The sequence below is a fragment of the Antechinus flavipes genome, chromosome 3 (genome assembly GCF_016432865.1).
Source record: "Antechinus flavipes isolate AdamAnt ecotype Samford, QLD, Australia chromosome 3, AdamAnt_v2, whole genome shotgun sequence".
In the NCBI taxonomy this organism is placed as follows: domain Eukaryota; kingdom Metazoa; phylum Chordata; class Mammalia; order Dasyuromorphia; family Dasyuridae; genus Antechinus; species Antechinus flavipes.
Window position 1 is genome coordinate 636,173,703 of NC_067400.1, and position 15,684 is coordinate 636,189,386.

Here is a 15,684-nt window from a genome sequence, read left to right on the forward strand (position 1 = left end):
ATTTGAATCTTTTTTAGTCATATATCACAAGGTTTTATTTATCCAAATCTTATTCGTTTGAAAACTGTTTACACACACACATATATTAATGGTATATTTCAAAATAAGTTCCTTTTGTTCCTCCTTAGCTATCAATCATCACTTTAACAGGCACAAAATCTTACAGCATTTAATCATTAACTTCAGTCTTTTTTTTTTTTTAACACAGAAATGTTCTCTGCCCTTTTCATTCCCAGATTGCAGTGTATCTTCCACTCTGAATGAGTTTCTAAATATCACAGGGAAGCACCTGAGTCAGACCTCTGGTCTGTATCCACAGAAGGAGAACCCGGATAGTGGAATGGCTAAGCATCATTCCCCACATTGTGCCCATCCAAGACTCCCTATTGCTCATCCTTTAGGATAAAGAAGTTATAGCTTCAAGAACTGATTTTTTAATGAAATCTTCATGGAAACCACTAAGCTCCTGGAAGGGTCAGCTCAAGAACCACCTGTATCAAGTCCTTTCTGGATTTTTCCCGGGTGTGGTTGGCCCTCTATCCCTGTCACCACAGACTCCAGAAAGTTTCCAGACATCAGTAGCCCAATACAAGAAAACATGGGAGCCACAACCAGAAAGTAAATAAGCCAGAGACGACTGTATTCCTTACACAGCACAAATAACCCTGACTGATTCTTCCCCCGCTCTGTGTGCGCTCACCTGGGGAGGAGTTGAAGCCCCCAGAAGGCTGTAAGCTCGCCGTCCCTCTCGACCCTTCAGTTCCTAAACTGCAATGACAGCGCCCACAAGCAGGGAAGACCAGCGAGGTCGGGCGGGTTGGACCAGCCCTTGTTCAGTGAGTGGCTCCTCCCCTTTCAAAAGTCTCTGAGCTGCAACACCTGGGGCTTCCCGCAAGATACAGAATCACCTCCTTCCCCGCATTCAGGGTTAGAGGCGGGCATTTGGGGTTAGGATTAGTGTTAGGCTTAGAGTCCGGAATCGGGAGGGACGAAATTAGGGTTAGGCTTAGAGTCGGGAGTCGGGAGTCCGGGAGACATTTTGGGTTAGGGTTTCCCCCTCTCCCACAAGTCACTGTACCAGCCACTTAGGGAACTTGGGGAGACTGGCCTCCACTCCCCCACCTCTGCCACTGCAGCAGCGGCGCACTCGCCCCAGCCCTGCCCACCAAGAGCCAGGTTCGAGACTGAAAATGACGCCCTTACCTCTTTCTCTTTACAGTTTGAATTTTGAAACCTTTCTTTTGCTCCAGTCCTACTCACGCTGCCCACCCTCGCTGCCTGTACCGAGGCCCCAAGAAATGGAGAAGATGCTCTGTAAATAAAAAGCTTTAAAAAAAAGATTATCTTCTGGAGGCAGTGCTGTAAGAAACAAATCTTTGGACTCAGAGACGGATGAAGGTAAAAGGCTGTTTTATTCATCACCCACAAAAGCCCGAGTATCCTTTATAGAACAGGCACACACTAGGAGAGAGGAGGATCAAACACTCCATCCTTCTTCCTGGCCACAAGGTCCCTCCCATTTCCCCATTGACTGGGTGCTCCAGGACATATAACTTCCTGCTTCATCTCACATATACTTACCCCTGCATATGTTCCTCCTCCTACCACATCTATCACATGATCATGAAGATGAGACTAAGCTCCTCCTGGAGAGGAATTAAGCATGTGGCCTACACCTAAGCTACAATCTTTCCCCTACTTTTCTGTCTCCACAACCCCAGCCACTTTAGTCAGGTTTTAATTCTAAATTCGAGTCTTAAGATCTGCAGAAGGATGCTCTCTTCACAGGATATTTCTCTCATTTGCATATTTCTGTGGAAACACAAGGTTCCACACCTCAGGCTGTACAGTGACAACCACAAGCAACTAGGGTAGCAAAGGGATGGCAAAGAGAGTTCAAACCCAGCCTCCGACCTATCAGGGACCTTGGGCAAGTTACTTAACCCATTTGCCTCAGTTTCCTCCGTTGTAAAATGGGGGTAACAACAGCATCTACCTCCCAGGATAGTTGTAAGGATCAAATGAGATAGTAACTGTAAAGTGTTTAACACATTAATCACTATTTGAAGTTAGTTGTTATTGTTATTGGACATTAGATGGAACAGCAAATAGAGTACTCTGGATATAGGGAGAACAGTTTCTGAGCATTAGGTTGGGAACAGAGAAGACTCCATCAGTCCAAATCTGGCCTCAGACATTCACTAGCTGGGTTACTTTGGATAAGTCACTTAATCCCATTTCCTCCTTTGTGAAATGAGCCAGAGAAGGAAACAGCCAACTGCTCTGGTATCTTTGCCAAGAAAACCCCAACTGGGTCACAATTTCACTAAAACGAACAACATTCTGATTGTTGGAGTGGAACAAATACTGGTTTTTGGGACCGGAGTCTGGATCCTAACTCTAATGCCTATTACCTGAGTGATCTTGGGTAAATTAAGTTAACCTTCTTGTTTTCTCATCTATAAACTATAAAGAGGAGGAGGATAGAACAGATGATCTCAAAGGAAGTAATCTCTCAACTTGTTTTGATCACATTCACCTCTATCAGTAAACTGTTTTTGAACCTCTAATGTGTGTGATTATTTATAAATTGTGCATATATATATATATTCATGTATATATCCCTGTTGAGAATAGTACCTAATATGAAGCTTACTTCAAATTTGAAATCCTGAAGGGAGGAGATCAACATGGAAATTCTAATATTTGATGCTGGTCAGGGAGGAATCACGGGGATTTCCTGAACCAGGCACTGACATGGGCAGCTTGGCATTTTGGAGATCTCATTGAAGCTTCAGGGCACAAGGAATGGAATGGAGGGGAGAGCCTGGTGGCAGGAAGACCAAGCAGCACACTACTGCAATGGTCCAGAATGAGGGGCAGGGGCAGGAGAGTGGCTACCTGAGCATCAAGGTGACAGACAAGAGAGATGTGGGGGAGAAGAACAAAGAATTGACAACTGATTGGAAATGTCAGCTGGGAGAGGATGAGGAGTAGACAATGATACAGATGTTGGGCTGAAGTTGACAGCTTGAGAGGCTGGAAGGATGGCCACACAAGATGCATGTGGCAAAGAACAAAGACATATATGGCAATCCAGCCATCCCTACTTATCCCTGGTATTGGACTCTGTAGCACTCAAGATAAAGTGGGAGGGTGGAGGAGGAGGAGCGAGACTCCCACAGGCTGGGTATTTCCCACAAATCAGTCTCCTTCTGAGAGAGGGAGAGGGGTAGTTGGTGCCTGCAGCAGCCACAGGGCTCTGAAGGGTGGGGAAAGACCTGATGGGGAGAGAGGGCATTTTCTCAGGGGCACCAGGGGAGCTGCTATTGGGAGTGCCTGAATATAATTATAATCATAAAGTGTTCATGATTGCATAACCCCTATGTAGTATAGTGACAGTGAGAAGAATGGAGGGAGCCAGAAAGTGCCAAGATACTGTACTTTGTACATTTTTCTGTACTTGGTCCTAGTTTTTCATGCTTTTCTAAAATATAGAGTTCATTGTTATATAACAATAATATTCCATCACAAGCCTACACCACAATTTGTTCACTCATTTCCCATTTGATGAGCATCCCTGAAATTTCCAGTTCTTAATCACCATAAAGAACACTGCAGTAGGATGGCTAGATTGTGCACTGGATAGAGCACCAGTGCTGAAGTTGGAAGGACCTGGATTCCAATCTGGCCTCTGACACTTAGCACTTCCTAGCTGTATGATCCTGGGCAAGCCATTTAATCCCAATTGCCTCATCAAAAAAAAAAAAAAATACTACTATAAACATTTTAGATCATGTTTTCCCCTCATCATGTAAAGCATAGTAATGTTCAACCTGGTAATTGTGGGTTCAAGGAATAATTTACAGGACAAGTGCTCCTTCTATAGACCCAGCAAATCTAAACATACTAGTCATTTTAGAAAATATTTCTTAGTAATCTTCATAAGCTAGGGGAGAGTTTAACATGTCCTCTCTACCCTTATATCATTTTAGCTAATCTGGTAGCTGTGAAATGATATTTCAAGGTAATTTTAATCTGCATATCTTATCAACCTTGATTTAGAGCCTTTTTTACATATGACTATAAATTGCTTTGTTTTTGTTTTTGTTTTTGTTTTTCTTGAAAAACTGTCCATTCGTTTCATTTATCAATTGGGGACATAACTTGTATTCTCATAGATTTAACAAAGTTCTTTTTACAATTTCAATCTCCCTGTTATTTTTACTCCCTATTTTTCTTCAAAGCCTCTTCTTTTACCCTATCCCTGCTATTTTGTCTTTTCTTCTTACCCTCTTATTCTTTAACTCAAACCTTTATATTCCCTTTCCTTATCTTTTCTTCCATACTTTCCTAATTCAACAAACACTTGAAAAAGTCCCAATCTCATTCTAACCCCAGTTTTTTTTTTTTTTTTTTTTTTTTTTTTTTTTTTTTTTTTTTTTTTTTTGCCTTGGTGAAGCAACTGGTGTTAAGTGACTTGTCCAGGGTCACATAGCTAGTATATGTTAAGTGTCTAAGACTGGATTTCAACTTTGGTCCTCCCAACTCTAGGGCTGCTGCTCTATCCACTGTACCATCTCTCTAGGCATACCTTTCAGTCTGCAAAGATCAGCTATAGTGGAATGGAAAAAAACAAACAGGGATATCAAAATATTACTTAAAAAACAAAAGAAAGGGGGAGCCACAGGCACCCCTAAATATAATTATATATATAATCATTTTTTTTGTTTTTGTTTTCATCAGCATGGCTTGTCACTTGCAGATCGGTTTTATTCCACCAGACCGAATGACAAAGAAATAACTCCCACACCTTTTACATATGATGATCAGTTAATAATGTGGAAGGATCCAAGTACTGGGGAATGGGAGGGCCTGTATAAAGGAACAGCTTGGAGCAGAAGGTTTACTTGTATTTCCTTAGATACAGAAAGCACTCACTGGGTGCCAAGGAGATATGCCCGTCTTTTCCACCAAGAGAAGCCAAAAACAAAGGCGTCCAGCAAAAAGGAGATGAAGATTGGAGCGACAGACACTCATACTGACCAGTGAGAGAACAGTATTCCCGAGGCTTCTGGCTTTTTGTGTATGGAAAGTGACTGCTCCGGGAGTACAAGCAACACCTTTGTCGGGTCCATCTTTCAGACAAATGCCGTTATGACTTGGGTTTGTCATTACCTCTGAATTGGCGGAGTGGCAACAGAATTCCCTACTTAAGTTGGGACAAGCAGTAGCAAACACTGCTCCTTGTGACTGTAGATATATCAGATACACTCTCAAGTGAAAAATGGACCCCATGCTGTCAAAAAGCACATAGTTGGCCAGATCCATATCCTTCTACTAGGTTTGTGATCTCCCTGTTACAGTGCGACCTGTAAAAGACACTTTGCATGAGGCGCCTTGTTTCAATACCAGAATGCCTTTTAATAATGTTACGTTCAATGGATCACAGTGCTATGGTGATATGTTTATCAGCCTGGAGGGAATGGCACAAATAAGCCCTTTTGCATCCTCTTGTGTGAGTGGCAATCTTTCTACCCTTTCACCTCCAAATTTTACACTTTATAATGTGTGACAATCGTACAAAGTCTAGGGTTACTTTTCAGACTGGCATTAGCGTGTATGTACCCATTATGTGTAGCTATTGGTTTCTGAATTCCAGTCTGTTAATGCAAGGTAAGAAGTATAAGAATTTTGTTGGAAAGCCCCCTACATCAACAACTCCTTCCTGATAAGTGTATCGCCTGTTGAATAATACAGATATACATGCTTTTCTCTTACCAAACTAATACATCTGCTGAATGGAGTCAAAAGGTAGTACAGTTAAACCACTAAGCTAAACTCTTTAGATGCTCCAAAGGGATATTTGTTTATTTGTGGAAGATCGACAGGATCTTTAATTGAATAGGATGCATTGGCCCAACTGCACGCATTGGGACATGGATCACCACACTCAATGCTTTCCAGTGTCTAATCACCTACATAAATTATGGGCAATGCACCTTAGGTGTAGTCAACCCAGGTGTACTAATATCTAACTCTCCAAAACCCCTGCAGCACAATACATGCTGTAGAAAAAGGAGTTCATGGGATAATTTTTTATGGTGAGTCAGAAAAATTACTGCATTCCTTATACCTTGAGTAAGGCATATCGATCATGGAATTGTTTTAACTCGCTTTACAATGGCATTGAAATCATTACTAATGAAACAGCAGCAGGCCTTAGAATTTACAGGAATCATCGGATCCCCTGGCACGTGAGGTTACAGATTACAGAACAGCACTGGATTATCTTTTTGCTGCCAAAGTGGTGTATATGTGGTTGTGAATGCATTTTGCTGTGTATGCATAAAGAAATGACAACAGTGATTACAAATGTCTATCATCTTCATGACGCAGCCCAATGGACGGAGGATACCAGAGAACAATTATTTCCTATACAGTTGTTGTAGGATAAGTAGAAATCTCATTCTCTCTCTCTATCTATCCATCCATCTATCTGGCTAACTGGCTCATTCTCTCTTTCTCATAGTCTATTTCTCTGACAGTTTTTCTCTCTCCCTTTCACTCTCCAGTTTTCCCTCTCCATTTGTCTATGTCTCTGTTTTTTCTCTCTCTCTCTCTCTCTGTGTTTCTCTTTTTTCTGTCTCTCTCTGACTGTTTCTTTCTAATTCTTTCTGTCTCTTCTCTCTTTTTCAGTTTATATCTCTTTCTTTGGAGAAAGCTAGTTGGAAAACAAGAGAAAATAAAGAGAAAGAGAGAGGATGAATGAGAGACAGAGAGATGGAAAAAGACAAAGAGAAAGTAAGAAAAAGAGAAAGAGTCAGTGAAATTGAGAGATACAGAAAAAGAGACAACAGAAAAGCAAGAGAGAGAGACTGAGAGAGTGTGTAAAAAAGTGACTAAATGAGATAGAGAGAAAGAGGTAGATTGTGAGAAAAAAGGGCAAAAGAGCGAAAGCCAGAGAGAAAGGAGAGAAAAGAAGTGTCACCCAGAGAAAGAGAGTATCAGAGATTGAGAGAGATAATTTTAAAAAGAGAGAAAGAAAGCAAGTCAGAGAAACCGAGAGCAAGAGAAAGAAAGAGGGAAGGAGCAATAGAAATGGAAAGAGCCAGAAAGTGAGAGAAACATACAAAAGAGAGGATCTAAATCAAAGAGAAAGAGTGAAAGAATTAGATATAATGAAAAAGTCGCAGAGAGATTGTATTTTCTCCTTTTCTTGACCTGAAAGGTGAAGCTCTTCAATCACAGGGTATGCATTTATAAAATCAGATACATTCTGTCCTTCATTTTTTGCCTTGACCAATGCTTTTTGTAATCTTGTCATAGACTGCTAATAGGTGATTCTTTTTGTGTCTGCCATTCCCCCTTCTCCTTACTCTTATTTCAGACTTTTTCAATGTATTGATCAGCTATGATTTTTTTCTTCTTTTTTTTTTCACCTTTTAAAAATATTATTTGTCAAACCCCTGATGGATTAAAGGAATTCTGGAAAAACTTAGTATGGAATATCTTTTTCACATGAATCTCAATGTGCATTTTGTAATTTGTTTTTCTTTACTATTTTTTGGAGTTCCATCATAACAAGATTTTATATCGACACAGGGCAAGCTATTTGCCATCTATTTTTCTCCAAGTACATACTAGCCTACTATGGGTATTATCACCCGTTGGCTAATTTTGATCTGTTTTGCCCACTGTGGTCAGAGATTTGAAGGCTGTAGCAACTCCTCTGGGTTACCCCAAAGCTATTAAAAAAATACACTTTTGCTAGGGATTAAAATCTGAAGAGTATCTTAAGGTGTGGAGTACAACTCCACCATCTTTATAAATAAACTCAAGCCCAGAAAGGTTACATAGGTTCCTAAGGATTGACACACTCAATAACTCACTCATAACATAATTAAAATAGTTACAAGTGCAGGCAAGATAAGAAAAAACAACAGGCCTGGAGACTTAATGGTAGACTGAATAATTAGTGGGTCAAAGAATAAATCACATAAAGAATCAATGACTAGGAAACAGAAGGAAAACAACAAAGTAACATACCAAAATGTCTAGGATGCAGTTACAACATGTATTAGAATGGGAAAAAAAAATGTCTCTCTAAAAATACACATCTTTGGAGAAAGCAAAAAAGAACGAATTAATGAACTGGTTATATAGTCAAGAATAAACAAGAAAATCAAGAAATAAACCCCAAGTGAGCACAAGAGAAAAAAAAATAATCTTTCAAACTAGAAGAGATAGGGATAAATTAGAAAACACAAAGACATAGGCAGCTTCGTGGTTTAGTAGATGATTGCTGGGTCCTGAGTCAGAAAAATCTGAATTCAAATCTAGCCTCGAACACTGGATGGTTGTGTGTCCCTAGGCAAGTCACATAAACTGAGTCTGCTTACCTTTCTTCATCTCTTAAATAAGGTTCATAATTGCACCACCTTCCTACTTGTCTTGTGAGGGTCAAATGGGACAGTGTAAAACACTCAGCATAATACCTGATATGCAGTAGGTCCTATATAAATACTTGTTTCCTTCCTTCCCTAAAATGATCAATAAAATTAAAAGTCTTCTTTTTAAAGATTTAAATAAAGAGGCCTTTAGAATATATGACTTTTTAAAGAGAAAAAATGATTTCTACTTCTAGTTCTAATCTTGCTGCAATTTCTTAGCTGTGTGACTCTAGGCAAGTCATTCTTTCAGCCACCCTTTCCTTACCTGTAAAAATTAACAGGAATGGAGTCTCTCTAGATTTCTGGAAGGGTGTAACAAATTAATTTATGTGAAGTGTTTTGTAAACCTTTTGGGTTTATATAAATGTTAGCCATTATTATTTCATAGATTTATCATTTCAATAGTTTGTTCTTAAATCAAGAAGGAATACAAAGACTTATCTCAATTAACTATCCATTCAAAATTATATGATAATAAAATTAAGGATTCAAACAAATTGAATATAACTTACAAAAATAATAAATTCTACACTTGTAATTTAAATATTCTCCTTTTCTCTCATAATTATATATTGTATAAGTCTCTAGAATTTCCCTTGAGATTCTGAGAGTTTTGTTCTTATAAATGAATGTTATTATTTTATTTAGTTTCATGGGTCATCCCCTTGGTAGTTTCATTAGGTTAACAGTACTTTTATCAGTTAACTTATATAGAATGTATTTATATCACCTTGTTGAGTCCTCAAGGTATACATCATTTTTATATTATTTATTTAAAGATGGTTTTCTTATTTAATTTCTTTAAGTATTCAATATTCCTTGTGTAAAGTCTGGGCTAGCACCTTGGAGACCTCAGGATCAGCCAGAGTCAGGATAAATTAAAGTCCTTGATCTTTAGGGGGAGAAGTGAAGGAGACAGACAAACTGCCATGAGGCTATTGGATTCTCGAGTCCAAAGTCAACTTCTCTGCTCCTCATCCTGCTGCAAAGTGAGTCTCTGGCTTGTCCCTCTAATCTTTGCCTACCATGATCTTAACATCATCCTCCTGAGGCAGAGTGACTCTGACCTCTCTCCCTCAGCCCTCTAATCCTTCCCTAGGATTACCTCACCACCACACATTCAGCAACCACCAGTGGTGAGGAAAGCCATCACATCATCATCGCATCTAAATATATGTATATAGAACCATTATCTCACATCAAATAGGTAATTAGCCTTAACTGTTCTGCTGTCTGTTTCAAGTACACCTTTTCAGAATTTCAGCCTTCTACACCTAATGGGCATCATGATGGTAGAGAAAAAGGAAACCAAGCAGAGCAGCTAGTGGCAAACAAAGAGAGGACAGGGATTCGGAGCCCTCTAAAGAAGAAGGCTCTTAGAAGAGATTTTTACTCTTCCAATCAGATTTTATTGAATCGAAAAACTTCAGCACAGACAAAATTAATGCAGGTAGCATAAGAAGAGAAGTGCTTGAATGAGAGAAAAAATGAGTCAATTTCTATGATAAAGGCTTGGTACCAAAGGTGTGACATATATACTAATATATGTTTTATCACTCACATGTATGGTTATCAATATTCACTCACATGTATGTTTATATATTTATCTACATATAAATATATGACTAATGACAATGACCACTAAATAATTGGCCAAAAATATGAGCAAAGGGCTCTCCAAAGAACAGCAAAGTATTCACCACCACATGAAAAAAAATATTCCAAATCACAAATAAAAAGCAAAACAAGGGTTTGCAAGAAAAAGGAGAAGGATAAAAGAGAGGGAAAAGGAAGGAGGAGGAGGAGGAAGAGATAGAGAGGGAACAGAAAGAGGAAAAAAAGAAAGAGGAGAAGGAGGAGGAGGAGGAGAAGGAGAAGAATTGCAGGAAGAAGAAAAAGAATTGGAAGAATGAGAAGGAAGAGGAGGAGGAAGAAGAAAAAGGAGAAGGAGAAGGAGAAGGAAGAGGAGGAGGAGAAGGAAGGAGGAAGAAGAAGGAAAAAGGAGGAGAAGGAAGGAGGAAGAAGAAAAAATTGAAAAAAGAAGAAGGAGAAGGAAGAGGAGGAGGAGAAGGAGAAGGAGAAGAAGAAGGGTAAGGTGGAAAACAAAGAGGAGGAGGAAGAGGAGGAAAAGAAGAAGAGGAAGAAGAAGGAAAAAAGGAGAACAAGAAGCAGGACATGAACAAGAAGAAGGAGGAAGAAGATGAAGTGGAGGAGGAGGAGAGGAGGAGGAGGAGGAGGAGGAAGAGGAGGAGGAGGAGGAAGAGGAGGAGGAAGAAGAAGGAAAAAGGAGGAGAAGGAGAAGGAGAAGGAGAAGGAGAAGAAGAATTTCAAGAAGAAGAAAAAGAAGAAGATGAAGTGGAGGAGGAGGAGGAAGAAGAAAAAGGAGAAGGAGAAAAAAGTAGAAGGAGTGGATGCAAGAGGAGGAGGAGAAAGAATGGAAGTAGGAGAAGGAGAAGAAGAATTTCAAGAAGAAGAAAAAGAATTGGAAGAATGAGAAGGAAGAGGAGGAGGAGAAAGAAAAGAAGGAGAAGAATTGCAGGAAGAAGAATTGCAAGAAAAAGAAAAAGAATTGGAAGAATGAGAAGGAAGAGGAGGAGGAGGAGGAGAAGGAGAAGGAGAAGAATTGCAGGAAGAAGAATTGCAGGAAGAAGAATTGCAAGAAAAAGAAGAAGATGAATTAGAAGAAGAATTGCAAGAAAAAGAAGAAGATGAAGGAGGAGAATGGAAATGATGAGGGACTTAAAAAGAGTTATCTGTTTGCATTCCTATAAGATGATACTTGTAATTTATAATAACCTGCTCATTATTATGGCAGTTAAAAACTATATATGTTAGAGATAGAGTGAGAGAAAGAGAAAGAGAGAAAAAAAGACAGAGAGATGATGGCAATGTGTGGATTGAATATGAGAGAATAAAATTTTAAAAATCAAATCAAATCCAGGGGTGATTGAGGAAAGAACTGGGAGCAAGGGAAAGGGAGAGGTGGAATGGAGTAAATTATCGGCAATAAAAGATACAAGAAAAAGCTGCTACAATGTCAAAAAAGAGGAGAACTTTAGACTCATCAAAATTGACTTTAAAAAAAAAAACTTACTTCATATGGATACACAATTCTATCAGAAAACAGGAAGATAAAAAGATATGGAAAGGGGAGTATGATAAAAGAGAGGGCATATTAGATAGCAAAATACTTTTGAGAGGGACAGAATAAAGGGAAAGAGAACAAAATAAACAGGGGAGGTATATAGTTAGCAAGAGTAATTATAAAAAGCATTTTGAAGCAAGTTTCTCTAATGAAAGCTTCACTTCTCAAATGGATAGGGAACTGAGTCAAACTTGTTTTCAAAAACATGAACCATTCCCCAATTTACTAATGATGAAAAGATATGATCTATGCCCAAAGGGTCATAAAATCCTTTGACTTATATAAATATTTATAGCAGTTCTTTTTTCAGGGCAAAGAGTTGGAAATTGAGGGGAAGACCTTTCATTGGGGAAAGACTGAATAAATGGTGGTATGGGTTTATGAAGGAATATTCTTATTCTATAAGAAATGAGGAGGAGGATGCTATCAGAAAAATTTGGAAAGTCCTCCCTGAGTTCAAGCACTGTGAAATATACCGTGTGATAGCAAACTTCAAAGCTGTGGGATGATCAGCTGTGAAACACTTTGCTGAAGGACTTAAGAAAAATGTTATCTATACCCAGAAAAACACTGATTGGGTCTGAACACAGACTGAAGACTTTTTTGTAAACTTCCTTTTCTTCTTGAGTGGATTGTGGAGGGGGGGGTGGGGAGAGGAACATGACATTTATACTATCTTTGGTGGCATAAATATTACAAAAATTGTTGCATAAATTCACATAAGCCTTCTAAAAAGAGAGTGGAGATGGGGAGAATGGGAGAGAATCTGGAACTCAACGTCTGAAAAACATGTAAAAACTTGTTTTACACATGACCAAAGTAAATAGGAATATTGCCCGCCCCTTCCCCCAAAAGGCAAAGATTCCTATTAAACCTTTTCCCCCCCAAGGCTAGGCACAGTTTTCTTTTTCTTTATTTAGGACAGTGCCTGAGTAGGGGCTTAGTAAATGCTTCCTGGTTGATTGACATTTCTGTAGCCATCAGAGGAGAACAAAGCATCATTTTCATGTACACTGTGTCATTGGAACCGGGATCCTCTTTGGGGATCATGTCCAACTTCTCCCTTCTCCCTTGGTTGGTTGGATGCCATTGCTTGCATGTCCTCTCTCTATTGGAATGAAAGCTCCTTGAGGGCGACTTGGGTTTTTATTAATATTTTATTTTTTCCCCCAAGGACAAGGAAAACGCTTTTAAAACATTTGTTGAGATTTTTATTTTGAGTTCCAAATTCTCTCCCTCCTTTCCTGTCCTCCCCTCCCCCCCCACTAAAAGACAAGCAATTTTATACAGGATACACATGCACATTCATGTATGTACATACACATAGAGTCATCCAAACATGAGCTCATATTGCAGGGACTTGGCTTTGATGGCCCTTAATGTGGAGCCTTAGTGGCCCTTCTCCCCTGGATCTCTCCAACTGGGGGAGGACAGAGGAGTCGCCTTTCCTTTCAGAATTACTCCAGCCTGCCGCCCCCTGCAGGTGGTATGACCCTTCTCCTGAAGATGGGGATTCACTGACGTCACAGGTGCCTCCTCAGACTATATAAGGAGCTGGTGAGCCACTGAGGCTCGCTCATTCTTGTTGGGAGCTCCCCTGGTGGCGGCGGCGGCAGCAGCAGCATCACCAGCAGCATCACCAGCAGCAGTAGCAGCAGTAGCAGCAGCAGTAGCAGCAGCAGCAGCAGCAGCGATTTGGAGATGAAGCCCAGACAGTCTCGCTTGAAGGTGTCTCGGGGTGGCCCCCGCAAGGTAAACGAAAAAGGGGAGGGGGAAAATAGCGTTCAGAACCAGGCAGGGGGCCGGGGCCATGGCCAAGGCCAGGCGAGATCGAAAGCAGGGGCTGTGACGGTCCGGGAGTCAGAACAGTCAGAGCTCGGGCCATCCTGTTTCTGGTCCGAGTCCGCTTCTGAGCCTGAGTTAGGTTTCGGGACCCGGACCAGGTCCGAGTCCGGGTCCGGGTCGGGGTCCGGGTCGGGGTCCGGGTCTGGGTCTGGGTCGGGGTCCGGGTCTGGGTCTGGGTCTGGGTCTGGGTTTGGGTCTGGGTCTGGGTCTGGGTCCGCCAGTGAGTCTGAGTCCGGGTGTGGGTCCGGGTCCGGGTCCGGGTCCGGGTGTGGGTCCGGGTCCGGGTCTGGTTCCGGGTCTGGGTCCGGGTCCGGGTCCGGGTCTGGGTCCGGGTCCGGGTCCGGGTGTGGATCTGGATCCGGGTCTGGGTCCGGGTCTGGGTCCGCCAGTGAGTCTGAGTCCGGGTGTGGGTCTGGGTCTGGGTCCGGGTCCGGGTCCGGGTGTGGGTCCGGGTCCGGGTCCGGGTGTGGGTCCGGGTCCGGGTCCGGGTCTGGGTCGGGGTCCGGGTCCGGGTCTGGGTCTGGGTCTGGGTTTGGGTCTGGGTCTGGGTTTGGGTCTGGGTCTGGGTCTGGGTCCGCCAGTGAGTCTGAGTCCGGGTGTGGGTCCGGGTCCAGGTCCGCGTCCGGGTGTAGGTCTGGGTCCGGGTCTGGTTCCGGGTCTGGGTCAGGATCCGGGTCTGGGTCCGGGTCCGGGTCCGGGTGTGGATCTGGATCCGGGTCTGGGTCCGGGTCTGGGTCCGCCAGTGAGTCTGAGTCCGGGTGTGGGTCTGGGTCTGGGTCCGGGTCCGGGTCCGGGTGTGGGTCCGGGTCCGGGTCCGGGTGTGGGTCCGGGTCCGGGTCCGGGTCTGGGTCTGGGTCCGGGTCCGGGTCTGGGTCTGGGTCTGGGTTTGGGTCTGGGTCTGGGTTTGGGTCTGGGTCTGGGTCTGGGTCCGCCAGTGAGTCTGAGTCCGGGTGTGGGTCCGGGTCCGGGTCCGGGTCCGGGTGTGGGTCTGGGTCCGGGTCCGGGTCTGGGTCCGGGTCTGGGTCTGGGTCCGGGTCCGGGTCGGGGTCCGGGTCCGGGTGTGGATCTGGATCCGGGTCTGGGTCCGGGTCTGGGTCCGCCAGTGAGTCTGAGTCCGGGTGTGGGTCTGGGTCTGGGTCTGGGTCCGGGTCCGGGTCCGGGTGTGGGTCCGGGTCCGGGTCCGGGTCCGGGTGTGGGTCCGGGTCCGGGTCCGGGTCTGGGTCTGGGTCTGGATCTGGATCTGGATTTGGATCTGGGTCTGGATCTGCGTCTGAGTCTGGGTGCGCGAGTGAGTGCGAGTCCGAATCTGGGTCTGGATCTGCGTCTGAGTCTGGGTGCGCGAGTGAGTGCGAGTCCGAATCTGGGTCTGGATCCCAGTCGGAGTCGGAATCAGAATCAGATGGAAAAAATGAAGACAGGGAGAAAGAGGAGAACGGAAAGGAGCAGAAGGAAAACGAGGAGGAAGAAGAGGAGGAAGACGAGGAAGACGAGGAAGACGAGGAAGAGGAAGAGCGGCCCAGGAAGAAGCCCAGACACCACGGCTTCATTTTAGATGAGGCTGAAGAGGACGATGACGAAGAAGAGGAGGAGGAAGCCGAGTGGGAGGTCGGCGCGGAGGACATAGTGGACAGAGCGGGGCTCCCCGGCCCGGACAGCCATGAAGCCAACCCCCAGGAGGACCGCTCCGGGGCGCGGCGCCTCCAGAACGCCTGGAGGGATCAGCGGGAGGAGGAGCTGGCCCAGTATTTCATGCAGAAATACGCCACCCCCGCGTCCCGGGAGGCCGGGCGCGGAGCCCCGCGGCAGCCTCCGGACCACATCGCCCAGCAGAGGCTGCTCCCCGGAGTCCGGGACCCCAAGCTGTGGATGGTCAAGTGCAAGCTGGGGCAGGAAAAGGCCACGGCCCTGACTCTCCTGCGCAAGTTCTTGGCCTTCCGCTTCAGTGACAGCCCCCTGCAGATCCAGTCCGTTGTGGCTCCCGAGTATCTCAAGGGCTATGTCTATGTGGAGGCCCACAAGCTCTGCCACGTACTGGCTGCCATCCAGGGCGTGGCCAGCCTGCGCCGGGGCTGCCGGGACCCGAAGCCGGTGCCCATCGGGGAGATGACGGACGTGCTGAAGGTGCTGCGGCGCCAGGCCCCCAGCCTGCGGCCCGGGAGCTGGGTGCGCGTCAGGGCGGGCCTCTACAAGGGCGACCTCGCTCAGGTGACCCGCTCCGAGCCCGGCAACGCCGCGGTCTTC

The 15,684-nt window shown here is 44.0% G+C and overlaps 1 protein-coding gene across 1 annotated transcript in view; it reads left to right on the plus strand.

The window, feature by feature from the left end:
* The first annotated feature begins 13,299 nt into the window (after positions 1-13,299).
* LOC127557699 (transcription elongation factor SPT5-like) overlaps positions 13,300-15,684 on the plus strand; it is a 3,957-nt gene continuing 1,572 nt past the window's right edge. Inside the window, exons 1-4 of the mRNA XM_051991004.1 lie at positions 13,300-13,522; positions 13,675-13,831; positions 14,111-14,185; positions 14,733-15,684. The exon at positions 14,733-15,684 is cut by the window's right edge and continues 1,572 nt beyond it. Of these exons, the coding sequence (XP_051846964.1) occupies positions 13,300-13,522; positions 13,675-13,831; positions 14,111-14,185; positions 14,733-15,684 (1,407 nt within the window). The remainder of the gene's footprint in view (positions 13,523-13,674; positions 13,832-14,110; positions 14,186-14,732) is intronic.